Source organism: Lynx rufus, unplaced genomic scaffold (genome assembly GCF_022079265.1).
Source record: "Lynx rufus isolate CCGP_SWC_20201006 ecotype Redwood Valley unplaced genomic scaffold, mLynRuf1.p SCAF_1, whole genome shotgun sequence".
Taxonomy (NCBI): Eukaryota; Metazoa; Chordata; class Mammalia; order Carnivora; family Felidae; genus Lynx; species Lynx rufus.
In genome coordinates, this window is record NW_025814823.1 from 5,886,466 (window position 1) to 5,913,265 (window position 26,800).

General features: G+C 38.6%; 1 protein-coding gene across 1 annotated transcript in view; it reads right to left on the reverse strand.

Moving 5' to 3' along the window:
- Nucleotides 1-26,800, reverse strand: part of LOC124506879 (phospholipid-transporting ATPase IB-like) — a 188,388-nt gene that overhangs the window by 105,483 nt on the left and 56,105 nt on the right. Inside the window, exons 19-24 of the mRNA XM_047072938.1 lie at nt 26,055-26,104; nt 23,718-23,787; nt 20,258-20,342; nt 18,365-18,504; nt 12,826-12,964; nt 6,647-6,711 (exon numbers count right to left, since the gene is read on the reverse strand). Of these exons, the coding sequence (XP_046928894.1) occupies nt 6,647-6,711; nt 12,826-12,964; nt 18,365-18,504; nt 20,258-20,342; nt 23,718-23,787; nt 26,055-26,104 (549 nt within the window). The remainder of the gene's footprint in view (nt 1-6,646; nt 6,712-12,825; nt 12,965-18,364; nt 18,505-20,257; nt 20,343-23,717; nt 23,788-26,054; nt 26,105-26,800) is intronic.

Below are 26,800 nucleotides of genomic sequence, written 5' to 3' on the forward strand. Positions count from 1 at the left end.
AGTCTTAACATCTTATTTTTTTTTCTTCCACTCCTAAATTATTTTTCTTTACCAGTCCTCCTGCTGCCAGTGTTAACAGGAGTGAAGATAATTCCTCCAACATGGTTCACTCTAGATAGAACATGACTACCTGAGCAATTTGCCAACGTTAATGATGTAAAATTCTGCACAGCACAACCTGCAGCACATTATATGGGAAAATTGCATTATCTGCTTCATTATGTAAAGCAAGTGTATCAGTAATGATTATTTAGGAATAATGAGTTTTGTTTTTTTATAATATTAAATATTTTCTTTTTTGATGTCTTGAAATGAATGGTGAGCTGGCTTGCTAAATGGAAAATGACACTCCTTCCCAATTTTTGTTATAATCGGAGGCTCCATTTTTCTTTTGCAACATTATTTTCAATAAATGTGTGAATATGAAGCATTGAGATTGCTTTAAAATCTCTACTAACATGGTAAATTTTTTTTTGTAATGTAATTTATTACAAATTGGTTTCCATACAACACCCAGTGCTCATCCCAACAGGTGCCCTCCTCAATGCCCATCACCCACTTTCCCCTCTCCCCCATCCCCACATCCACCCTCAGTTTGTTCTCTGTATTCAAGAGTCTCTTGTGGTTGGCCTCCCTCCCTCTCTGTTTGTAACTTTTTTTCCCCTTCCCCTCCCCCATGGTCTTCTGTTAAGTTTCTCAAGATCCACATATGAGTGAGAACATATGGTATCTGTCTTTCTTTGACTGACTTATTTCACTTGGCATAATACCCTCCAGTTCCATCCACGTTGCTGCAAATGGCCAGATTTCATTCTTTCTTTCTTATGGCCAAGTAGTATTCCATTGTATGTGTAAACCACATCTTCTTTATCCATTCAGGAATAATGAGTTTTGAAAATGACATAACTCTAAAGTTTACAAGAACTTAAAACAGAAAATCTTAAAGAAACAAAGTACCAAGATCACCATGGAAATCACAATATGGAAGTGAAATAGAGCTTTCACTCACAAGACTAGCTTCTGGAAAATTCTAATTATGCAACCAAGACCCACAAAGTCACAAACTTTGTAAACACAAATTTGAACACATGTCTCAGCTGCCTTTGCTGTATATAATTTGGAGAAATAAAAAGTATAACTCAGCCTTCATCTAATATTTAACAGTAGAAGAGTTAACAAAACATAACATTTTATTCTATCTTTATTATATTCTTAAGAGACTTATTAAAGACTAGGGGTGCCTGGGTGGCTCAGTCAGTTGAGCATCTGACTTCGGCTCAGGTCATCATCTCGTGGTCCGTGAGTTCAAGCCCCGCATCAGGGTCTGTGCTAACTGATCTGAGCCTGGAGCCTGCTTCAGATTCTGTGTCTCCCTCTCTCTCTGCCCCTCCCCTGCTCACGCTCTATCTCTCAAAAATAAATAAAACATTAAAAAAATTTTTTTTAATTTAATAAAATAGTACAAAGGCTATACACAACCCTCAAAGTATATGCAAACCAAATTGAGAAATAAAGGAAAATATTAGAAAAGATAACACCATTATTATGTGCCATGAAGAGTTAACCATAATGAGAAAGCTGAAGTGATATATCAGATAACATAGCCTTAAAGAGAAAATATTACCAAAAACAGAGACATTTCATAATGATTAAAAAGTTAATTTTTCAGAAAGAAATAGCAATTATATTTCCTAACAATAGAGCCTCAAAATATATGGAGCAAAAATGGGTAGAATAAAAGGGATAAATATAAAATTCAAAATTACAGTATAATTTTAATTCTTTCAGAAATTGATAGAATGGCTAAAAATACAACGAGGACAGTTTATTACAACAGTGACTCAGTCACCGTGACTCAACTGATATTTGCACATAGCATTTTACCGAAACCATATACTAGAACGTAAAACAAGTCTTAATGGATTCAAAATGATTAAGACCAATTAAAACATATGTCCTTTGTCCAGAATTAAATTGAATTAAAAACAAGTAACAATAAGACATCTAGAAACATGCCAAATATATGTAAATTTAACACACTTCTAAATAAGCCATGGGTCAAAGAAGAAATTAGTGAAAATTGGATATTTTGAAATAACCTTATTGAAAATATAACACTAATATTTATGGAATACAGCTAAAGCAATGCATAGAAGAAAAATTATGGTTTTAGTGCTTAAGTTAGAAAATACGTTGAAAAATAATCACCTGAATTTTCGCCTCGTGGTAGGCAGGATTTTAAGATTCCCACCCACCAATGTGCATGCTCCATACAATCCCTTCCCATTGACCTCATCTGGTAGACTCTTTCAAAAGAGGTATTAAAGGTCGGAGACAAAAGGACAGAGATATTCCAAGCTGCAGCACATGTTCTTTTGTTGGCCCGGAAGTAAACTGCCATGTTGCAGAGAGAGCCACAAGGCAGGGACCTACGAGTGACCTCTAGTTCCCGAGAGCAGTCCCTGGCTGACAGCTAGCAAGAAGACAGGACCTCATGCAGACACAAGGAAGTAGATTCTGCCAACCAACTAAGGGAGCTTCAAAGTGGCTTTTTCCCCAGTTGAGACTCCAGACGGGGACACAGCCAGCTGACATCCTGATTTCAGCTCAGTAAGACACTGAGCTGAACCAAAACATGTCAAATTCCTAACCCGTGAAATCTGTAAGACGAAAAAAATTTATGTTGCTTTAAGCTGCTAAGTTGGTGGTCATTTGCTATGCAGCGAATGGAAAGTAACACACTGTTCTAAAATACAGTGTATTAATAGAAAATTTGAGATACAGTTAAGGCCAAAAGATCGGGAGACAATTGCCATTGAAAAGACAATTTGTGATACTCACAGATCCCAAGATATGGAAGCAAATAACACAGTGGAGATGGGGGGGGGGGGGACACATGGGACAGCACTGAGTTCAGTCAGAAGGCAAAGGGAACAGAAGGAAAGTGTGGGCAAGAACCTTTATTGTGCTTTCCCCAAAAAGGGACAGGTGAGACAGGGTAAGCAGATGTAGGATTTTGCGAGTTTGAATAATTTCAGTCGGCTCTGGGGCTTAGGGCAAGTGGATAGTGGCCCAGAAGGTGAGAACCTGATAAAGTAGGTGGCAGGGGCACGGGCTCTGGATTGGTCGGTTTGCATAAGAAACGCACATTCACTGGGCAAGTTGTTTACTAGCTCTGGGAGTTGCTTAACCCTGGAGGGGAGGGACCTTCCCAGTACCTCCCCAGCAAAGCCCCCAGTAATAGCAAAACATCAGAACAAAGATCATGAAAGACAGGGTTAATATACATACACCTCAAAAAGACTGAAGAACAAATTAAACACAAAGCAGTAGATGGAAATAAGTAATAAAGACAGGAGTAACAATCGATGACATTGAAAACAGACAAAATATGGAGCAAATAACAAAGTCAAAAATCTGGTTCTTTGAAAAGATCAACAAAATGGGTAAACCCATTACTATACTGATCCAGAAAAAGAGAGAATATAAATTATCACTATCAAGAATTCAGAATTGGAGCGCCTGGGTGGCTCAGTTAAGCACCTGACTCTTGATTTTGGTTATGATCTCACAGTTCAAAAGATCGAGCCCCGCATCAGGCTTTACACTGACAGTGCAGAGCTTGCTTGGGATTCTTTCTCTCCCCCTTTTTCTTTCTCTCTCTCTCTCTCTCTCTGCCCCTCACCTGCTCATGCTCTCTCTTCCTCTCTCTCCCTTTCTCTCTCTCTCAAATTAAACTTTAAAAAATTAAACGTTTGGTATTTTAGGAGCAAATAATTGGAAAATGAAGCTGTACATACAGTTCCAGTTCCAATATAGCCACATACGTAAAGTACCTAGTGACAAATTTAACAAAATATAGTCAAGATTTTTAGTTTAGTGGTACTTGTCTATTTTTGCTTTTATTGCCTGTGCTTTTGTTATCGTATCCAAGAAATCAGTGCCAAGTTCAATGTCAAGCAGGCTCCCCCCTATGATTTCTTCTAGGATTTTACAGTTTGGGGTCTCTGTTTAAGTATTTAATCCATTTTGACTTGACTTTTGTGTATGCTGTAATGTAAGAGTCTGCTATGGTCTGAATGTTTGTGTCCCCCCAAATTCATATGTTCAAATCCTGATGCCCAGTGATATTAGGAGGTGGAGCCTTTGAGAAGTAATTATGTCATGAAGATTAATGCTCTTATGGAAGAGATTCCGGAAATCCCTAGCCCCTTTCACCACCTGTGGACACAGCTTAGAAGGCACCAGCTATGAACCAGGAAGACAACCAGCACCAGAACATGACCATGATGGTGCCTTGGTTGTGGATTTCCCAGTCTCCAAAACTGTGAGAAATAAATTTCTGTTGTTTATAGGCTAGCCAGTCTGTGGTATTTTGTTATAGCAGCCAGAATGGACTAAGACACGATCTGATTTTTTTCTCTTGAATGTGGATATCCAGCTTTTCCAACACCATTTTTTGAAGGGACTGTCCTCTCCCCAGTGTGCATTCTTGGCATCCCTGTAATCCATATACATGGGTTATTTCTGTACCCTATTCTTTCCCATTGGTCTCTGTCTTTATGTCAGTACCATACTGTTTTCATAATTGTAACTTTGTAATATATTTTGAAATCAGGAAGTATGAGGCTTCTGGCTTTGTTCTTCATTCTTAGGATTGCTTTGGCTATTTGGGGTGTTTTGTGATCCTTATGAATTACAGGCTGTTTTTGCTATGTCTATGGAAAAAAAAAATTGGAACTTCTTGTGTGTGCAGCTGCAACAAACATTAAGTATGGCCAGATTAGCATAAAACTTTACATTAAAGGCCTTTAGCTCAATTTCTATTACCAGATTCATCATGTCCAGCTTTCAACAAAAAATTACAAGACATGCTAAAAGGCAAGAAAAAGCACCATATCTGAAGAGCTAAAGCAAGCATCAGAACCGGATTCAAAGATAACACAGATTTTGGAAGTATCAGTGAATTTAAAAAAACTATGATTGAGGCTCCTAGGTGGTTCAATCAGTTAAGTGTCTGACTCTTGATTTTGGCTCAGGTCATGATCTCACCGTTCGTGATAGCACAGGGCCTGCTTGGGATCCTCTCTCTCATGATCTCTTTGCCCCACCCTCACTCACAGTCTTTCTAATTAAATAAATGAACATCTTTTAAAAATAAAATAAACTATGATTAACATGTTAGGGACTGTAATGGAAAAATAGACAATATATGGGGAAGATAAGCAGAGTGATGGAAACACTTAAAGAATAAAAATGAAATGCTAGAAAAAAAAAAACACTGTAACAGAAGATTGCCCTTATTGAGCCCAACAATAGACTGGACACAGTCTAAAAATTAATGAGCTTGAATTATGTCAACAGAAATTTCCCAAACTGAAATACAAACAGTAAAAAGAATTAGAAAAAAAATCCCAAATGGAATATTCAAGAACTGTGGGACAATTTAAAAGATCTAACAACATACAGTCAACTGGAATTCCAGAAGGAGAAGAGTAAGAGAACAAAACAAAGAGAATTTTAAGTACTAATGACTAAAAATGTTCCCAAACTAACGGCAAACACATAACCATAGACCCAGGAAGCTTAGAAAACACCAAGCATGATAAAAAAAAAAAAAATCTATACCTAGGCATATCACACTCAAACCACAAAATCAAAGGCAAAGAAGAAATGTTGAAAGAAGCCAGAAGGGAAGAATAAAGTAAGAAATAGCAGTCTTCTCATCAGAAACTACACAGTTGAGAAGGAAGTACTGAAAGAACAAGAAATACCAACCTAGAATTCTATATCCAGTGTAATTGTCCTTCAAATGTGAAAGAGAAATACTTTCTCACACAAAACCAGGAAATTCATCACCAGCTGATCTGCCCAGTAGAAATATTTTTAAAGTTTTTTCATGGAGAATAATAATGATATGTGTCAGAAACTCAGAACTACATTTAAAAAAAAGAATGAAATGTAATAGATGAAATCTATTTAAAATTCTTTAAAGTGAGTATGAAAATTATACAGTAAAAAAAATTAACAGAAAATAAATGGCTGTAGCCATTTAATTTTTAAGGGCAAGGATGTTCAGTATTGGATTCCAAAATCCTTTCATTCTTGCAATGTAAATGCCAGGTATCTACTCAAAATTCTGGTAAAGACTGCTATATGCACATATTTTTCTTTTTTTCATTTTTAAAATCAAGTATCTGAGTGCTGGGTTTGGTATGATGCTGGGAACAGGGTGATGAAGGACTAGCCTAAGAATGAGGCAAGAAGTGGGAACCAGAGGGGCGCCTGTGTGGCTCAGTCGGTTGAGCGTCCGACTTCGGCTCAGGTCATGGTCTCATGGTTTGTGAGGTTGAGCCCCGCGTTGGGCTCTGTGCTGACAGCTTGGAGCTTGGAGCCTCCTTTGGATTCTGTGTCTCTCTGCCCCTCCCTTTGTGCTCTGTCTCTCCCCGTCTCTCAAAAATAAAAAAATGTAAAGAAAAATCTTTAAAAAAAAAAAAAAGAAAGAAAGAAGTCAGAACCAGAGGTAATGTTCCAGTGGACTTGAGTAGGAGTTCAAGACAACTTACGTAGATTTTAAGGTGTTGGGGAACACTCAAGTAACAAATTGGGTATACTCGTATTAAATAGAATTTTTAAAGTCACTTACCTCGAGTGAGTTTGAATTCAATCGAATACAAGGCATTTTAGTTGATAACAGTTTACAGGAATATGCTACAAAGTGACAAAGAAAGAGGTCACATATTGCCTTCCATGAGTTCATGTTTTTAATGAAAAATCTACTTATATTCTCTATTCACCATACTGTCTTACGACTAGTTCAAAGTCTAGAGGCTTATCACAAACACTGAGCAAGGGATTGTGGAGGGAAAAAATTGAAACATCGCTTCATTTTTATCTTAATCAGCAATTTAAGTAGAAATGGTTGGGAAACGGCATGTAACTAATGGCTAAATCTGTACCTTTAAATGCCTGTGGATTTTTATTATCTCTCTGTGACATGAGATTCAGTTCATACTGTGTATCAATTCCACGTCCTGAGGAATCCAAGTTCTGTTGTATCAAGCCACTATGTCAACATATTGTTCCTACTGTACTAATAAAATCCTAGGTGTGGTTAAAAGAAATAAACCCACCCAATGCTCAAAGCCTTCAACGTGATGATCAAAGTATACACCTCAGGGGGCACCTGGGTGTCTCAGTTGGTTAAACATCCGAATTCCGCTCAGGTCATGATCTCACAGTTCTCGTGGTTTGAGCCCTGCATCGGGCTGTGTGCTGGCAGCTTAAAGCCTGGAGTCGACTTTGGACTCTGTGTCTCCCTTCTCTCTGCCCCTCCACTGCTCCATGTTTTCTCTCTCTGTCTCTGTCTCAAAAATAAATGTTGAAAACGTTTAAAGATAAATTTATACAATACCACTTTTAAAAATTTTTTGAAGTTTATTTTTGAGAGAAAGAGAGCATGAGTGGGGGAGGGGCAGAGAGAGAGAGAGAATCCCAAGCAGGTTCCATGCTGCCAGTGCAGGGCCTGACGTGGGGCTCGGGCCCATGAACCGTGAGATCATGACCTGAGTCAAAATCAAGAATCAGATGCCTAACTGACTGAACCACCCAGGCCCCCCAGGAGATAATCATTCTTAAATGATCTTCCTCATCAGTTATTGGTTCATCTGATGCTTCCTGTGTAAATCGTGGTTTTTTTCCCTAAAGAATGCAATGATCTTTAATTTCTATTTTGAAGCCTGTGGATATTCGCTTTGCATTGCTACAGCAGTTTTCAAAACCAGAGTTTCTAAACTCTTCTAAGAATTCTAAAGATTCCCTGATACATTTTTTAAATGTTCACTTATATTTCAGAGAAAAATATGGGGAGCAGGAAAGGGGCAGAGAGAGAGGACCGATGATCCGAAGCAGGCTCTGCACTGACAGCAGAGAGCCCAATGTGGGGCTTGATCCCAGGAACCATGAGATCATGACCTGAGCTGAAGTCAGACACTTAAATGACTGATTTAAGGCGCCCCAAGATTTCCTGATAAATTTTATTGCAATGTTCATGTTTCCACTTTTACTTTGTAATAAGTTACTGACAAAGTTAACTGCCTAATGCTGTCAGTTTCTGTACCAGCATGCGGGTTGGAGAATTAATATTTGTGCCAGACACAGACAAGCCAGCCTCCACCTGTCGGTTCCAGTGCTGCCCCCAAGAAGAAACTTCTTCTGTCCTGAAGCTGTTGCTGCTGCTGGCTCTATATAAACAAAGGCTAAAAAGTCTCCATGTAGAGAGGTTCCTCAAAAAGTTAAAAATAGAACTACCCTACAACCCAACAATGACACTACTAGATATTTACACAAAGGATACAAAAATACCAATTCAAAGAGACACATGCACCCCAATGTTTACAGCAGCATTATCAACAATAGCCAAATGGAAAAAGCCCAAAAGTCCATCAAATGGATGGATGAACAAACAAGAGGTGAGATACACACACACACACACACACACATATACACATACACACATATATGTATGTATACACACACATATAATGAAATATTACTCAGCCATCAAAAAGAGTGAAATCTTGCCATTTACAATGACATGGATGGAGCTAGAGTGTATTATGCTAAACAAAACAAGTCAGAGACAACTACCATATGATCTCACTCATAGTGGAATTCAAGAAACAAAACATGAAGTAGGGGAAGGAGGGAAAAAGAGAGAGGGAGGCAAACCATAAGAGGCTCTTAATGACAGAGAACAAACTGAAGGTTGCCAGAGGGGAGGTGGGAGGGGATGGGCTTACCGGGTGATGGGTATTAAGGAGGACACTTGGAATGAGCACTGGGTGTTATATATTAAGTGACGAGCCACTAAATTCTACTCCTGAAACCAATACAACACTATATTTTAACTAACTAGAATTTAAATAAAAACTTGAAGCAAAAAGTGTCTGAAATAAAAAAAATAAATAAAATTAAAAGTCTCCATATATTATGAAAATTTAAATCAGTATGCAGGCACTGATGGCTTACTCGTACCCAGCATCATATTGGGTGCAAAGGAAGATTTACGACAGGTATGTATTATAAGCCTCTTAAGACCTAAGGAATCAAAGCTAACACAAAAGAGGAAAAAAAAAAACAACATACTGGTAAGCCAAATATAATAGTATAAATGCTGCTGAGGTTGAGAAGCAGCAGATTGTGTTGAACTGTGTTATCAGAAAGCTTTCAGGGGCGCCTGGGTGGCTCAGTCGGTTAAGCATCTGACTTCGCCTCAGGTCATGATCTCACAGTTTATGGGTTTGAGCCCCATGTCGGGCTCTGTGCTGACAGCTCAGAACCTGGAGCCTGCTTTGGATTCTGTGTCTGCCTGTCTCCCCGCCCCTTCCCCGCTCACACTCCGTCTCTCTCTCTCTCTCTCTCTCTCTCTCTCTCAAAAATAAACATTAGAGAAAGAGAAAGAAAAGAAAGAAAGAAAGAAAGAAAGAGAAAAAGGAAGGAAGGAAGGAAAGGAAGGAAGGAAGGAAGGAAAGGAAGGAAGGAAGGAAGGAAGGAAGGAAGGAAGGAAGGAAGGAAGGAAGGAAGCTTTCAGAAGTTAATAGAACTAGTAGTCTTAGAAAACAGACAACAAACGTGACAGGAGTCCTCAAACCCGATCCTGACATACTGATTCCTGAACGTATGTCAGTAAGTAAACCTCCTGCCAAGTCCTTGATCCAATTTTGTTTGTAACCAGTAACAAGACTGTTTAGTCTTTTAAGTGCACAGCATTAGCCAACTTGAGCTCCGTGAGAGATGGCAGTGATTAGAACTGCCACAACATTCACAAAGGCAGCAGCTAACATTTTTAAAGCCCTCACTGTACCCAGTATTTCAGAAAGAACCGTACATGTGCATCTCATTTAATGGTCACAATCACCAGAGGTATCATGGTTATCTCCATTTTGTTAATGAGGAAATTGAGGATTAGAAAAGCCCACAAAAGCACAAGCTTGTAAATGCAAAGGCAGAAGATTCAGGCTCAAAACGTGGTCTTTGTAACTCCGAAGTCTGTGATTTTAAACCACTATGCTCTAGATTATCTTTGAAAGATACAAAGATGTCAGCTCTCAGACACAGCTCAGTCTTCTTTTTGAATCCATTCCCCCCCATTCAGACTCATGAAAGTAAGGTGAGAGCTCTCTAACCAAAGGCTACTGCATTTCTTGGAAAAGAAAATGGCCCGGAAAGCCTCTAAGAAAACAAATTATATCAGCATGCTCTTTGGTTTATATCAAAGCTCATTGACTCCATTTTTAGCTCGTCTCTGCAGGCGTAGCCTCTAAGGGAGGACAATAAAATTCACTCTGGGACCCAGTACTCAAAAGGTGTCAGGGGACTGTAGGCTGCCTTCAGGCAACAGACATGTTTTGCTTTGCCCTTACAGAATTTTATACATTTGAGCCCACATCTACGTTATCAAGATATTCCGCATCAAAATACAGAATTCTGAATCATCTTTTAAAAGCAAAAAACCTGTGCCAACAGCGGACTCTCATTTCCAAAAGGCAAGACTACACTGTCCCTGGGGGGCCAGTGTTCCCCCTGTGGGCTTCCTCCTCCGACACGTGTGTACTGCCCCTCACTCTTATCCTGCCTGATTCTTCCAGATGTTTGCAAGCCCTGCTTTAAGAAATTAGAGAGTTTGTTTCCTTTCTTCCTTCAAGTCCACCAGAGTTACTGTACATTTTTTTTTGAATGGATGCAATTTAATATGGCGGTTTTCTAAGAATCCATTATTCTGAGCAAAGAATCCTTCAAGTGAATTACAGACTTCTCCTAACAAAAATAAGTTTCATTCAGTAAGGATAAAAATTCCGCTACTAATAACAATGGCTGTGTCTCATCTAGGTAGGGTTTCAGTCCTGAGCTGAGGAGACAGTTGAAGGCTTAGGAGAAACAAACAGTCCTCAGGTTGCGGGTTTGTAAAGAATGATAGGGTGCACTTAGGAAGATAGGAAGAGAGCAGTCATTCTCCTTTGTGGTGCTGGGTCAGCTAAGCCCCTTCACAGGATATACACTGAGTTACTGTGGTCACTGAGGTCATGGTTATCAAGAAACATAGCAAGTCACACTAAAGCCAAAATACGGGAGAGCTGGCCAAAGGAGAGCATATGCGTAGTGTGTCCTCAGATATTTGCCAGGTGGATAAATGAGTGACTACATCGTCCTCTGAGTCCTTAATAATTACATGAATATCTAGCATTCGTGAAGGACTTGTGAATGCTGCACCTCAAGCTAAGGTCTTCACAGAGACTACCTCAAGGCATCCTCACAAGAGCCCTATGAGGTTAAAAATATTATCATTATCCCCATTTTACAGACAAGAAGAAGTTGATGTTTAGAGATGTTAAAATCGATCCTTCAAAAATAACCAACCCTTCACTGACTCTGTGTTCTCTTCCAGCTACACCCTATTTCTCTGCTCCCCTTCACAGCAAAACTCTTTGAAAGACTCCTCTGTGCCCACTGCAACCTCATCAGTGAGGGCTGACAGATCAGCCTACCAGATGTACCCCGAATTTGGTCCCTCGCTCCCCTTCCCATCACATCCTAGTGCAAGTCGCCACCGTCTCTTGTCTAGATGTCCGCAAAAGCTCGCTACCTGATCTCCTGACTTGATTCGGCCCAGCCTCCACAGGGTAGCCACCAGATATTGTTGAAACGCAAATGAGACCATATTCCTCTCCTGCTTGAAAGGGTACACATTTCTTACAGCAGATTCTCATCTGCTGTCTTCTCTGCTTTGCTCCCTGTACTCCAACCACACCGGCCTCTCGACTGTTCCTCGAGCACACACACGCCCATACCAGGGCCACGGCGCTCACCATACTCCTGGCCTGGAACACTCATCCCAGGGACCTTCCCGATGCTTGCTCCTTCTTTCCATCTGGGTCTCTGCTTCGAAAGTCACCTCCTTAAAAGGCGTTCTATTTAATTACCTTCTCTACCTCTTGCTATGCCTTTCTTTGTTTTTATTCTTAGCACTGATTGTAATATAATACGCAGTGATTTGCTTATTAATTTTATCTTCTCTACTTGTATATAAGTTTCATGAAGAAAGAGAGTATTACTCAAGTTTTCATTCCCAGCTCCTAGAGTGTCCTCATATCTAGTAAGCGTCCAATATTCATTAAATGAACGAATGCAGAGTAAACAAATGAGTGGAGACAACAAGTGAAGGGTGTCTGGTGCACACAGACTCATTTTATCATATATGTTCATCTAAACAGAGCTGGATGCCATGATGAGTATGAAAAAAAATCATAATTTCAATTCCTTGTCACCACTGAAATCTGAATATGCACAGCTAACAGTTAATTTTTCAACTCCTATTCTGCACACCTCAACCCTAAGACACAATCACACAGCAAAGTTAAGGGGGAAAGGGGCCAAAAAAAGTGACATTGGAGCTTGGGGAAAAAACAGCTGAATATTCTAATAATCAAAATATTTATGAATAAACATATATAATACAAAGATAGGTATACACATTATAGAGAAAATATGCCATAACTTCAGGTTTCCAAGGAAAGGAACAAGAAACTACATACTACTCATGTCAGCATTCTGCAGTCTCTATTTCAACAATGTGAAGGAGACACAACAGTTTGCTTTGCTTGGTTTGTTTAAATTTTTTGCCATGCGATGGCAAGGTTCCATTGCACTCCATTTTCCCCAAAGACATATAAAACAATTACTTGAAGGAAGCTCATTCATTCTTGATACTAGGATATATTTAGAATACCTGTTCAACCAGATTTTTAAAAACTTTGTATCTATTACCTATGTTAATTGCAGTTTCTTGTTTATCTCCTGTCAGGACCCATATTTTTATGTTTGCGTTCAGTAAAGTTGTTATCGTTTCTGGAACACGTGCTTGAAGGTGATCTTCAATGGCTGTGGCACCAAGCAGCAGAAATTCCTAGACGTTTTTTTCAAAGAGATATTTTTTATTATTAGTTAAGATAAAAAAAATTTTTTTTTTTATTTTTTTTTAAAAATTTTTTTTTTCAACGTTTATTTATTTTTGGGACAGAGAGAGACAGAGCATGAACGGGGGAGGGGCAGAGAGAGAGGGAGACACAGAATCGGAAACAGGCTCCAGGCTCTGAGCCATCAGCCCAGAGCCCGACGCGGGGCTCGAACTCACGGACCGCGAGATCGTGACCTGGCTGAAGTCGGACGCTTAACCGACTGCGCCACCCAGGCGCCCCAAGATAAAAAAAATTTTAAGACGGGATAAATTGGGCAAATTTTGACAAAAGACACGCATTCTACTTATTATGTGAAGTCCCATACCTGTACACGCACGCATACTTTTTTCTTGTCTCTTCCATTGGTCTGTTTGTCCCTAGCTTGTTACAGTATGAGGCAGTGTAGCGTGATCCGTGTCTTAACTCTACAAATTACTACAAGTTATGATCTACAAACGATCATAAGCACATTACTTAAATTTCCATGCCTTCATTTCTTCATCTATAACTGGCAAAGTAGGGGGAAAATGACTCAGAGAATTATTGTGAGAGTTAACATTTAGAAAGTGAGTAGAATAATATCTAACATATTATAATTAGGAAATTAGGATGTGAATAGACATTTCTCCAAAAAAGATACACAAATAATCAAAAAACACATGAAAAGATGTTCAACCTTATTAAAGAAGTGTAAATTAAAATCACAGTGAGAAAACTGCTTCGTACCCAGTAGGGTGGCCATACCAAGTTATAGATCGTAACAAGTGTTGGCAAGGATGTGAAAAAATTGGAACCCTCATACACGGTGGTAGGAATGGAGAATGGTGCAGCCACTTTGGAAAACTAGTCTGGCAGCTTCTCAAATGGTTACATGGAGTTGCCATATGACCCAACAATTTCATTCTCAGGTATATTCAGGAAATAAAGAATGCCCACATGAAAACTTCCATGAGTGCTTACAGAAGCATTATTCACAACAGCCAAGTGGAAACAATCCAGATGTCCTTTGACAGAAGAATGCATAAACAACTGTATACCTACACAATGGAATACTATTTGTCACTGAAAATGAATGAGATACTGGTACGTGCTACAATATGGATAAATCCTAAAAACATTAAGCTAAATGAGAGAAGCAAGTCACTAATATTTATGATTCCATTTATATGAAATATCCAGAGGAGGTGAATCTATACAGACTAAAGGAAATTAATGCCTGCATGGGGCTGGGCAAGAGAGTAGGAGGGTACCAGAGAGTGAATACTAACAGATATGGGGATTGAGAAGGATGTTGAAAATATTGTGTTCATTATGGTGATGGTTGCACAATTCTATTGAATATAGATATTATGCAGCTGAATATACTAAAAACTGTAGATTGTATGCTTTAAATGGAGGAATTGTATGGTATGTGAATTATATCTCAATAAAGATGTTGTATTAAAAAAAGGAATTATTCAAAGGAATTTGAGGCCAGAGAACCTCAGAATCAAGTCTAATTCAATCAGCCAATATGTCAGATTCATATTTTACCAATTGAGTGATACTGGCAACACGAAAATTAATTACTTTAGCAGTTACTAAGTTATGATGTACTTACTGACTATTGATACAAATGTGGAGATTGTCTTTCTTACTCTTACCCAACAGGAAACAAATTTAAATCTTATGAGTGTCCTAAGGAAAAATATTCAAGAAGAAAAGAAGTGCTACTGGCCACAAGAGCTAGGAATATCAGAAAATCCCTCCCTATAACTGAAAACAAGTAGAGTCATAGCAATGTGCATGGAATTATCTATAAGAACCAATTTCACAGAACTAGTTGACCCTGACACATCTTTGGTGTTATGTTCCAGTAGTTACCAAAAAGTCCATAGACAGTAGCCATATAACTAATTAACATAACATCAGCTGGAACTGTGGAAATTAACACAAGTCACCAGGCAGAATATTAGACACTCTTGTAGCTAAAAAAAAAAAAAAAAAAGATGTAAAAGATCTGTATGCTGAAAACTATAGAAATTTATGAAGGAAACTGAAGAAGACACAAAGGAATGGAAAAACTCTCCATGCTCATGGACTGAAAGAATAAATATTGTTAAAATGTCAAAGCAATCTACACATTCAATGCAATCCCAATTAAAACTGCACTGGCACTCTTCTCAAAGCTAGAACAATCCTAAAATTTTAATGGAACTACAAAAGACCCTGAATAGCCAAAGTAGTATCGAAGAAGAAAACCAAAGCGGGAGGCATCATAATCCCAGACTTTAGCCTCTACTACAAAGCTGTAATCCTCAAGACAGTATGGTAGTGGCACAGAAACAGACACATAGACCAATGGAATACAGAACCCAGAATTGGACCCACAAATGTATGGCCAATGAATCTTTGACAAAGCAGGAAAGAGTATCCAGTGGAAAAAAGACAGTCTCTTTAGCAAATGGTGCTGGCAGAACTGGAGAGCAACATGCAGAAAAATGAAACTAGACCACTTTCTTACACCATACACAAAAATAAACTCAAAATGGATGAAGGACCTGAATGTCAGACAGGAAACCATCAATACCCTAGGGGAGAAAGCAGGATAAAACCTCTTTGACCTCAGCTGCAGCAATTTCTTACTCGACACATCTCCAAAGGCAAGGGAAATAAAAGCAAAAATGAACTACTGGGACCTCATCAATATAAAAAAGCTTCTGCACTGCAAAGGGAACAATCAACAAAACTAAAAGGCAACCGATGGAATGGGAAAAGATATTTGCAAATGACATATCGGACAAAGGGCTAGTATCCAAAATCTGTAAAGAACTCACCAAACTCCACACCCAAAAAACAATGAATAATCCAATGAAGAAATGGGCAGAAAACATGAATAGACACTTTTCCAAAGAAGACATCCAGATGGCACATGAAAAGATGCTCAACGGTCATTCCTCATCAGGGAAATACAAATCAAAACCACACTGAGATACCACCTCACGCCAGAGTGGCTAAAATGAACAAATCAAGAGACTATAGATGCTGGAGAGGATGTGGAGAAAAGGGAACCCTCTTGCACTGCTGGTGGGAATGCAGACTGGTGCAGCCACTCAGGAAGACAGTGTGGAGGTTCCTCAAAAAATTAAAAACAGAACTACCCTAAGCCCCAGAAATAGCACTGCTCGGAATTTACCCAAGGGATACAGGAGTACTGATGCATAGGGGCACGTGTACCCCAATGTTTATAGCAGCACTTTCAACAATAGCCACATTATGGAAAGAGCCTAAATGTCTGTCAACTGACAAATGGATAAAGAAGATGTGGTTTATGTACACAATGGAATACTACTTGGCAATGAGAAAGAATGAAATATGGCCTTTTGTAGCAATGTGGATGGACTGGAGAGTGTTATGCTAAGTGAAATGAGTCAGGCAGAGAAAGACAGATACCATATGTTTCACTCATATGTGGATCTTGAGAAACTTAACAGAAGACCATGGGGGAGGAGAAGGGGGAAAAAAGAAAGAGGCAAACCATAAGAGACTCTTAAATACTGAGAACAAACTGAGGGTTGATGGGGGTTGGGGGGGGAGGGGAAAGTGGGTGATGGGCATTGAGGAGGACACCTGTTAGGATGAGCACTGGGTGTTGTGTGGAAACCAATTTGACAAGTTATATTAAAAATAATCAAAATGGGGGCGCCCTGGTGGCTCAGTTGGTTGAGTGACCAACTTCGGCTCAGGTCATGATCTCGCAGTTTGTGAGTTAAAGCCCCGCGTCGGGCTCTGTGCTGACAGCTTGGAGTCTGGAGCCTGCCTCGGATTCTATGTCTCCCCCTCTCTCTACCCCTCCCCTGCTCATGCTCTGTGTCTCTCGGTCTCTCAATAATAAATAGACATTAAAAAAAATTTTTTTTAAATAATCAAAATAAATAAAATTAAAAAATAAACACTGTCTGTTTGCCAGGCACTGTGTACATGCTGGAGACCAGCATTCAGCTGATGATTCACCTAATAACATGAAGAAACCAGTCAGCTTGAGGCCACCGCACTCCTGACCTTGCCACCCATCTCACATAACCTGGGAAAGGCAAACTTACCTGTTCTTTTTCTTATCCTATGAATTCCTTACTCTTTTCCCACTTATGACTTCCAGACTAAAACTAAAACTAAAATATAAAATACATCGGTTTGATTGAAAAATAATTGCATAGTAATACTTGTACAGTCTTTCAAGTGCCAGAGGCCAATTTCAACTGCCCAGATTTCTTCCCGGTGTGTGGGAGCAACAGACGACTTGCCGGGAACATAAGGAAGAGGAGGGTTACATAAATCAGTTAGTCTCCTTGCTGTGCTGCGTCAACAGATGCGGAGTAATCACCCATGAGGGTTACTGCAGCACATTCACGTAGTTGGTGTGAAGCTAGGTTAGGTTCCTAATCTTTCAACACACAACTTAAAAACAAAAACAAAAACATAGACCCAATGATGTCAAGAAAACCCCCGAGTCTAAATCTGCTTTGGCTGTGCTCCTGCAGGAATAAAATGCAGAGTTCATGGAACCAAATGACAAAAGAACCCAAGTCAAGAAACTAAGATAAGAATGGACCCAGGAGCCACAAGATCCCTGAGGCCACAACAAGCAAATTCACAATGACCCTCGAGTGACACTCAACAGTCCAGGGTGCAAGAGATCCCCTGGAACAGTAACCACCAGAGAAGAGCACAATAAAATTATACTCATCCATGTAATGAAATACCATGGACTGATCTAAGAAAATAACAGAAGAATATTCAGTGATATGGAAAAAATATCCCCAATTTATTGCAAAGTGAAAATTTTCATGATTCAAGCAGTATTTTCATGGGGAAAATTCGATGGAGATTTTTTTTTTGGCGGCAGGGCGGGGGGGGGTAGATTTTTACTTTTAATTTTTATAGGAAAAATTTTGTATATGTGTATTAAATACCTACAATGGAACACCACGCATATATGAAGAAAGAGACTGGAAGATTATACACTAGAACTTAGTCATTAGCCCAACATTACACATGATGGTTATTTACTATTCCAGCTTATTTTTCTGTGAAAAACATGTATTTCTTTTGGAATGGGAAAGGTTATTCAAAAAAAAAAAGGGATAACAAGATTGAAGTAATTAGGATATGATTTGGAAAAGAAAGAAATATTTTTAATATTTTACAAGATATATCTTATGAATTTGCAGTACAAAATGTATACTTCTGAAGAAAAAAAAACACAATTTAACTGAGTTTTTAAAATTACATCAAAACATGAAAACATCGATGAGTGCATGTTTTCAAAACTTTAACTTGGCCTGTAGCATACACATGGGGTATGTTACCTTTTCGATATGATCGTAACATTCTTCCAAACTCTGCCTTCTGTCCTGTATAACTGTACTTGCTTTTTTATACAACAACAACCACTGTTGATATTGTTTCTCCGTTAAATCTGTATAGGCAATGCAGAGAGTTCTCAGTCCTGTAAGAAAGAATGGAATACAACCTGATCAAGCCATCAGTCAGTGATCAGGGAGAAGTGGAGAATTTGAAAACAAATCCAAAAGTGTTTTAGAGGTCATGGGAATGTGAAGTCCTTCACATGGCCCTCCCTGATCTCTCCCTGGCTACCTTACTGATTGATCTTATCTCCTCCCCTCTTCATTGCTTTCTTACTGGTCCTCTTACTTCCTGCTGGTCCTCTTACCTCCCAAAACTTGCACTTCCTCTGCCCTTGTCCTGGAATCTTTTCCCCTGGAAAGCCACATGGTTCTCCTTCCCTTTCTTCAGTTTCTGCCTAACTCAGCCTGCAGAGAGAGCAACCATCACGCTCTGTTCCCCTATCCTGCTTAAATTTTCTCCATGGCACTCATCACCCCCTGACATTATCTATTATTGGCCAATTCCCTCAGGGCATGAGCTGTCTATGTTTTGCTCACTTCTGTCCTGGGAGCTCACAACAGCGCGCGGCACTTAATAAATACTCAATATCTGTTTATTGAAGGAAGGAAAAAATGAACGAGGCTTTAGTTTTTCAATTTCCAAGTAAGTCAAACAATTGTTAAAATAACAGAACATGAATTTAAATCCCATTTTGTAAAGACTTACTGGGAGAAAAATCAGAAATCATATTTTACTCTAATATTTTAGGCTAACCCCTGAAAAGCATTCAAATAGTTGGGGATCCCCTAGAAATGAACTCATTACAGATAAGCTAAAGAAGTTGTTATATTGTTTTGGGCTCCATTGCAATACAGTTCCTATATGCTTCTACCTGTTGTAACCTGCCTACAGCTCACGTCTATTTTAAGATGGCAGTAAAAGGCCCAAAGTGCAACCTTGCAAAATACCAACACTTCGAGGCAAAACACTTCTATGGCTGTGGGAAGCAGAAGCTTATCACCTAAAAGGATAAAGGGGGATACAGCTTCCAGGTATTATTAGCTTTACTCTTACGTGATACGATACCTTGCTTTTTCAAAACTTCTATAAACTTTGTAGTTAGTGTTCTTATTCAAAACTCACTCATGAAATTTTCTTTTTAATTAAAAAAAGTTTTAAGTGTTTATTTATTTTTGAGAGAGCGAGAGAGAGGCAAAGCGTGAGCAGCAGGGAGGGGCAGAGAGAGAGGGAGCCACAGAACTCGAAGCAGGCTCTGGGCTGGAAGCTGTCAGCACAGAGCCCGAGGAGCTCGAACTCACCAGCTGTGAGATCGCGACCTGAACCAAAGTCAGACACTCAGCCAACCGAGCCACCCAGGCGCCCCCTGAAATTTTATTTCTTAAGAGATGGGTGATAAGTCAAAATCAGAAGGATAATAAGAGAATGGCAGGAAAACATCGACTGTGTCTGCTTTCTGAGTTATATGCACAAAATAGGTAACTTTTTCTCTACTATGGGCCAAGTTCCTAGTACAACAAATAGAAACAGATAATAGATGTCTTTGTAGACACTGCTTTTGGAATAAAGGAAGAACTTCACAGTAGAAACATACTTTTTAGTGTTCGCTCATAAGCATAAAACACACGGAGAGAGGAAGAAGGAAAAATAATGTCTCAACAGGGTTTATTTGAAGAACCATTTACTTTTAAGCAAACAGAAGGCATTACAAAGTCACATATATGAATGAGCTCCCCTTGCCAGCCAAGCATCAATGACATACATTCAGTTTATAATTTCAATATTTAAGAAGAGCATTTCAAAAGGAAACATCATTCTAAACAATTTTCACCTACCTTCTTTGGCAAAATATTCCAGATGGGTTAATGTCTCCTTCACAAAGAGAGAGTCATCTGAAAGTCTCTCATAAATCACTGTATCCTATTAAAAAAAAAAAAGTTCCTGTGACTAACATCTTATCTAAGCCTGACAGTCCAAATTCTAAATACTGCATTACAATTTTATTGTCATATACAATAGATGTGAGGAACTCAAGCAGTCCCAGGGAAGGCACAATTCCAAAGAGGATACATTACATACAGAGGAACAGAGGTAACAGACTTTTCACTGAGACAATGCAAGTGATAAGCCAGTAAAGCACGATCTTTAAAGAACTGAAAGTAAAAAATTGTCAACCTGGAATCCTATATTCCGCAAAAATTTATTTCAAAATGAAGGTGAGAGAAAATAAAGATGAAATATAAATATTTTTCAGACATAAACAGGCTGAAAAAACTTATTGCCAACAGATGCATGCTATAAGATATGGTAAAGGGAATCTGTCAGAGAGGAGATTATAGCAAATAGAAACATGAGTCTGAAGAGCACTGAAAATGGTAATGATATGAGTGTGTGTCACACACAGTATTTTTCTTATTTATTTTAACAAGGATAATTGCTTGAGCAAAATTAATAACAATACACTGTGAAGTTTATAACATTTATAAAATTAAAATGTCTGACAAGAGCACAAAGATTGGGTGGAAACAGATGGAAGTACAGAATTGTAAGGTATATAATCACCCCAAGACAGAATGTAATAAATTAAAGATGCCCACTCTAAGACCTAAAACAACTAATCAAATTTTAAAAAGGAGAGATATAGGAATAAAAAAATACTGAAGTAATTCTTGTCATAAATGAAAAAAGAACTGGAACAAATAGAAAATAAATGGCAAAATGATGTGTTTAAGCCTAGCTGTATCAGTAAGCACATGTAAATGGTTTAATATCCAGTTAAAAGGCAGAGAATTCCAGGATGGATTAAAGATAAACAAAACAAAACAAAACAAAAAACAATCAACTACATGCTTCCTAGAAGAATCGTACTTTAAGTATGAAGACACAAATGGGCTAAAAAGAAAGAAAAAAATATACCATAGCAACACTAATCAAAAGAAGCCTGCGATGGCTATGTTATAACCAGACAATAGAGAATTCAGAGTGAAGAAAATTGCCAGGGATAAGGAAAATCATTTTGCACTGACAAAAGGGTCAATTTCATCAAGAGGAACTGGCAATCCTGAATGTTTATACACCTAATGACATAGCTTCAAAATGAAGCTTAAACTAATAGAAGCAAATGCAATGAAGGAAAAGCTAAAAGAACTTGAAGATGAAAAATCACCATTCAGACACAATGATATTTGGGGATTTTAATATCCCCCTTTCAATCACTGATAGAACAAGTAGACAGAGTCATCAAGGATATAAAAGATTTGGATGACAGTATCAACCAACTTAACTAATAGTTATAAACTACTTTATCCCACAACAACAGAATACTCAGACTTTTTATGTGCATACAAAACATTTAACATTTGATAGGTCATAATATGACCCATAAAACAAGTTCCAATAAAATAAAGGATTCAAGTTATATAGAGTATGTTCTCTACTAAAACGGAATTATGTTAGAAATCAATTAAAAGAATAGCTCTGGCAAATGCCCAAATATTTAAAAACACATACTTAAAAAGAACCCATGAGCCAAAGAAGACATCAAAACAAAACTTAGAATATTTTGAATGAATGAAAATGAAAATGCAGCACATCAAAATTTGTGACATTCTGCTAAAGCAATAATTAGGAAATGTATAGGACTAAACATTTGTATTAAAAAAGAAAGAAAGTTCTCAAATCAAGTTCTGCCTTAAGAAACTATAAGAAGACTGAGGTGTTTGGGTGGCTCAGTCAGTTGAGCATCCAGCTCTTGATGTTGGCTCAGGTCATGACCCCAGGGTGGTGGAATTGAGCCCCACATTGGGCTCTGCACTAAGCGTGGAGCCTGCTTAAGATTCTCTCTCTCTCTCTCTCTCTCTCTCTCTTTTTCCTCTCTCTCTCCCTCTGCATCTTTCCCTTGCTCACACTCTCTGTCTTTAAAATAAAAAATAAAAAAACTAGAAAAAGAGGAGTAAATGAAGCCACAAGTAGGCAAAATAATAGGAATAATAAAGAGTAGAAGTTAATGAAATAGGAAACAGAGAAACACTGAAGAAAAATCAAATCTGGAAGCACTTTCTTCAGGAATATCAAAACCAATAACTAGCTAGCCCACCATATGATTTCACTCATATGTGTAATTTAAGAGATGAAACAGATGAACATATGGGAAAGAAGGGGAAAAGAGAAGAGCAGGAAACAAACCACAAGAGACTCTTAACAACAGAGAACAAAGTGAGGGTTGATGGAGGGAGGTGGGTGGGGGATGGGCTAAATGGGGGAGGGGCATTAAGGAGGGCACCTGTTGGGATGAGCACTGGGTGTTGTATGTAAGTGATGAGTCACTAAATTCTACTCCTAAAACCAATACTACATTCTATGTTAACTAACTAGAATTTAAACAAAATCTTGGAAGAAAATAAGTAAGTAAAAATGGAATAATTATGAGTTAAAGAAGCTACACAATAAGTCATCCTATATGACTTACATATATCCTATATGACTTCATATAAAATTTAATAAATGCAAACGAATCTGTAGTTGACAGAAAGCAGACTGGTATCAAAACGTATCAAATTTACACTTTAAATAATGTGCAGTTTATTTTACCTCAATAAAGCTGTTTTTCTTTCTTTTTTTTTAAATTTTTTAATGTTTTATTTATTTTTGAGACAGAGAGAGAGACAGAGCATGAGCAGGGGAGGGGCAGAGAGAGAGGGAGACACAGAATCGGAAGCAGCTCCAGGCTCCGAGCTGTCCGCACAGAGCCCGACGCAGGGCTCGAACTCACAGACAGTGAGATCATGACCTGAGCTGAAGTCAGACGCTCAACCGACTGAGCCACCCAGGCGCCCTGTAAGCTGTTTTTCTTTTAAGTACATATGGCTGTGAACAAATATATACGTGCTTAAAAAAAAAGGATTTACAGAGGCAAAGCCATTTCCTGAGATTCACCAAATCCAAGCACTTTGGGCTTGAAATGGGGATCAAAATTCCTGCTCTAAACTCTTAGCATCAACAATCTACTCATTAGTTCTCAACAGACCAATTGAGTGACAACAAATTTTTCACTGACATTAAAGCTTAATAAACATTCTGGTGTGGATCACCGTAAATTTCAATGACTTGAGTCTTGGGGAAGCTTTGAGGCTACCTAGAAAGGACTTTTCAGCCTTGGCTGATGCTGGCAACGACCAATAGTAACAGCAGATTCAAAGTAACATTGAAAAATAATTGCAAAGTTGTAAAAGGCTTCCTGCAAGTTGTTGAAACAGAGGGAAGGCGTTAATACGAATGATGAATCATGATACTTACAGCCCCTTTGCAGTACAGCCGGAGCTTTCCTGTAGGAGTTCGGACAATTACAGACATCCTTTTTCTATTACTAAGACAATATGAAATGCATTATTGGTTTCCATGTTCCTCAGTACATGGTGCTAACACACACACACACACACACACACACAAAATCCAAGTTAAAAGAATTCTCAGAGTCCTCCGCTGACCATTAGTGAAAAGGCCAACATGTTTCTTGCCAGCCTCCATTTCTTTTTTCTTTACCTGTTTCTTTAAACTGAGATTCTAATCTAAATCTCCACCTTCTACTACTACTGTTTCTCAGTTACTATCCTTTTCTTCCATGGAAATTTATTAGCACAAATATATATACATATACATATATATATACATATTTTACATGTTAATTACATAGTGTGATATGTATAACATATATTGTGTTTTATATTATTACTATTATGTATTATGTAATACATATATAATGTAACATACACTTAGGCATTACACATATAAGACATAAATTATATATACATATAGCATATATAATATAATCACTTACAAACTGATGAGGAAAGAGGAAAGCTTCCCTGGTTGTGTATTTTTCAGGCCTCACAACATCTCTGTCAAGTAGACCCTCCTGTCCCCACTCTGCTGCACAGAGATGTTCAACTGCTGGCTTGAGAGATGCCAGTTATTTTTCTGTATAGTTCTGTCTCAAAGTCCTCTGGATTTTTTTCCTTTTTGTTTTTTTATGATTATAGACAGAACTTAAACTCATTGCTTTCATTCCTGAGTTAGCAGCCCAAATAGGCTTGAAGATCTCCCCTCTCCTCCTTATCCCACACCCTGCCAAAGTAAACTGGCCAAAATCTTTTTTTTTTTCCTTTTTCCTCATCTTGTCATTCCCTAACCTTAACCTTGGATGGCTCTCCATGGCTTACAACTTTTCAAGAGACTCAAACAAACTACCTGCAAATCAGCACCTTCTCAGATATTCATCATATCCTACAATGCTATGTGTTGCACAGTCCAAGGGGGGGAGGGTCCCAGTGAGTAGCCCCACACCTGAACACTTGAGCTAGGAAGCATCTCAATATGGAGAGGGGCCAGCAATTGCTTTAACTACCTAGCTGTCAGAATGCCACTAAACGCAACTGAGTCATTCCAGTGTCACCCAGCTAGGAGCTCGTACTTTAAGGGCAGGAAACGAGTGCTCTAGTAGTAGTGACAGTCAGATATGAAGTAAAGGGAGAGCTAGAAGCAACACTGAGATACATTTTCTTGTAATACGGTTTTTAGAAGAAGCTGTCCTCAAGAGACAAGTTGGTAACAACAAGTTTTCTGAGGTTCAAAGCCTTTTTTAAAGCATGTCATTGGCCAATAAGTCTTACTCATATGTGGATCTTGTGAAACTTAACAGAAGTCCATGGGGGAAAGGAAGGGGGAGAAATAGTTACAAACAGAGAGGGAGGGAGGCAAACCACGAGAGACTCTTAAATACAGAGAACAAACTAAGGGGGGTGGGGGGAAGGGGAAAATGGGGGATGGGCATTGAGGAGGGCACCTGTTGGAATGAGTACTGGGTGTTGTATGGAAGCCAATTTGACAATAAATTATATTTTTAAAAAGATTTTTAAAATCACCTGGCTTTGGGAAGAACGAATTATTCCTTTCCTAATTTTCTCGCATTTCTCTTTCTAATTTTTCAGATTCCACATTAGAAATGCTCAGATGGTCTAAGAGACTGAGACTCTGTGAATCTTTAAAACAGTGCAATGAAAATAAAATCATCACCAATGTCCTCACAATAGGCTATGGGGACCAGGCCACAGTGGCTGGACCAGAAGGCCCTCTGAAATCTAAGAGAAGAGAAGACAATGTGGATGCACATTGTCTCCTTTGGGGGTAAAAAAAAAAGGAGTTACTTCACTGTCTATGTTTAAAGAAATCATTTTGGGTTTATTTGTGAAAATAATGTCCAATATTCGTCTATTCATCAAGTATTTATTGAGCACTTACTGAATACATTCCACAGACGGTGACTCATACCTTCCTGGGATCCCGAGTCTAGTTGGCGACACAGTCAATAAGTAATAACCCGGATGTGAAATCTCAAGTCTGTCTCTGACGAGAGCTGAGAAGGAGAGGTGTGGGAACCCCTCTCAGCTACAAAAGGGGACTTGGCCTAATGAGGCCTAAAGAAGTGAGCACCAGGCTCAGATTTAAGGCTCGACGGAAGCTGACCAGAATTTCATGATTCTGCATTAAAGCTTTGATTTACATTTCCAAATCCTAACTGAGGAGTCACGGAAAGAGCCCTGGAGAATACATGAACAAAATGAAAAGGTAGCTTACCTAGAAAACTCCAGGATGTTAAGAATTTCAAATGTGAAGTTTTCTCCCATCTATAGGAAGGTAAGACAACATATTCTTACCTGAGGAAAAAAGTACTCATCTTGCAAAACCGCTCACTGTCCCAGTCGGAAACAAGTTTTACCGGACAACTACACATCTTTTTCAAAACAGAAATTTCCTTACAAACTTGATGAAATGATGGCGCCCTCTTCTGGCGAGAACATTGTTTGCAAACTGGGGAATAGTTAGAAAAATGCTTCTCAGAGTGCAGATTTAAGGCTGAAACACCTTTTTTCAGTATAAAGTCAGCACCACGAGAAACAGTTTATAAACACTCTCATGTTGCAAGGGGACGTGGAGACCATCAACAGACAGAAATGGAAAAACAAGTAAGTCCTGTCATAAAGTCACGCAGTTCAAATGAAATCCTTAATCCTTAGATAATTTGAAGAGATAAGCATGGAAAGAGACTGCATGCTATAAAATTTTGTATCAGTAAAATTTGAATTCTTTTCCAAATTTTTCCAGTTACAGCTTCTTGACTTCCTGTAGCCATGATCAGTTCACCAAGAAGGCAGTGCAGAATTTCAAATAATTAGAGAGTGGTCCATGTGGCATGTACTCTGGGTATAAGGCTGAATCATTCAGTCCATTCTGCCAAGGGCTGAATGTCTAGTAAACATCCCTAACCACTGCATTATTACTAGAAAAAAAATTAGTGAGTTGAGCATCATGTTTGCATTGCA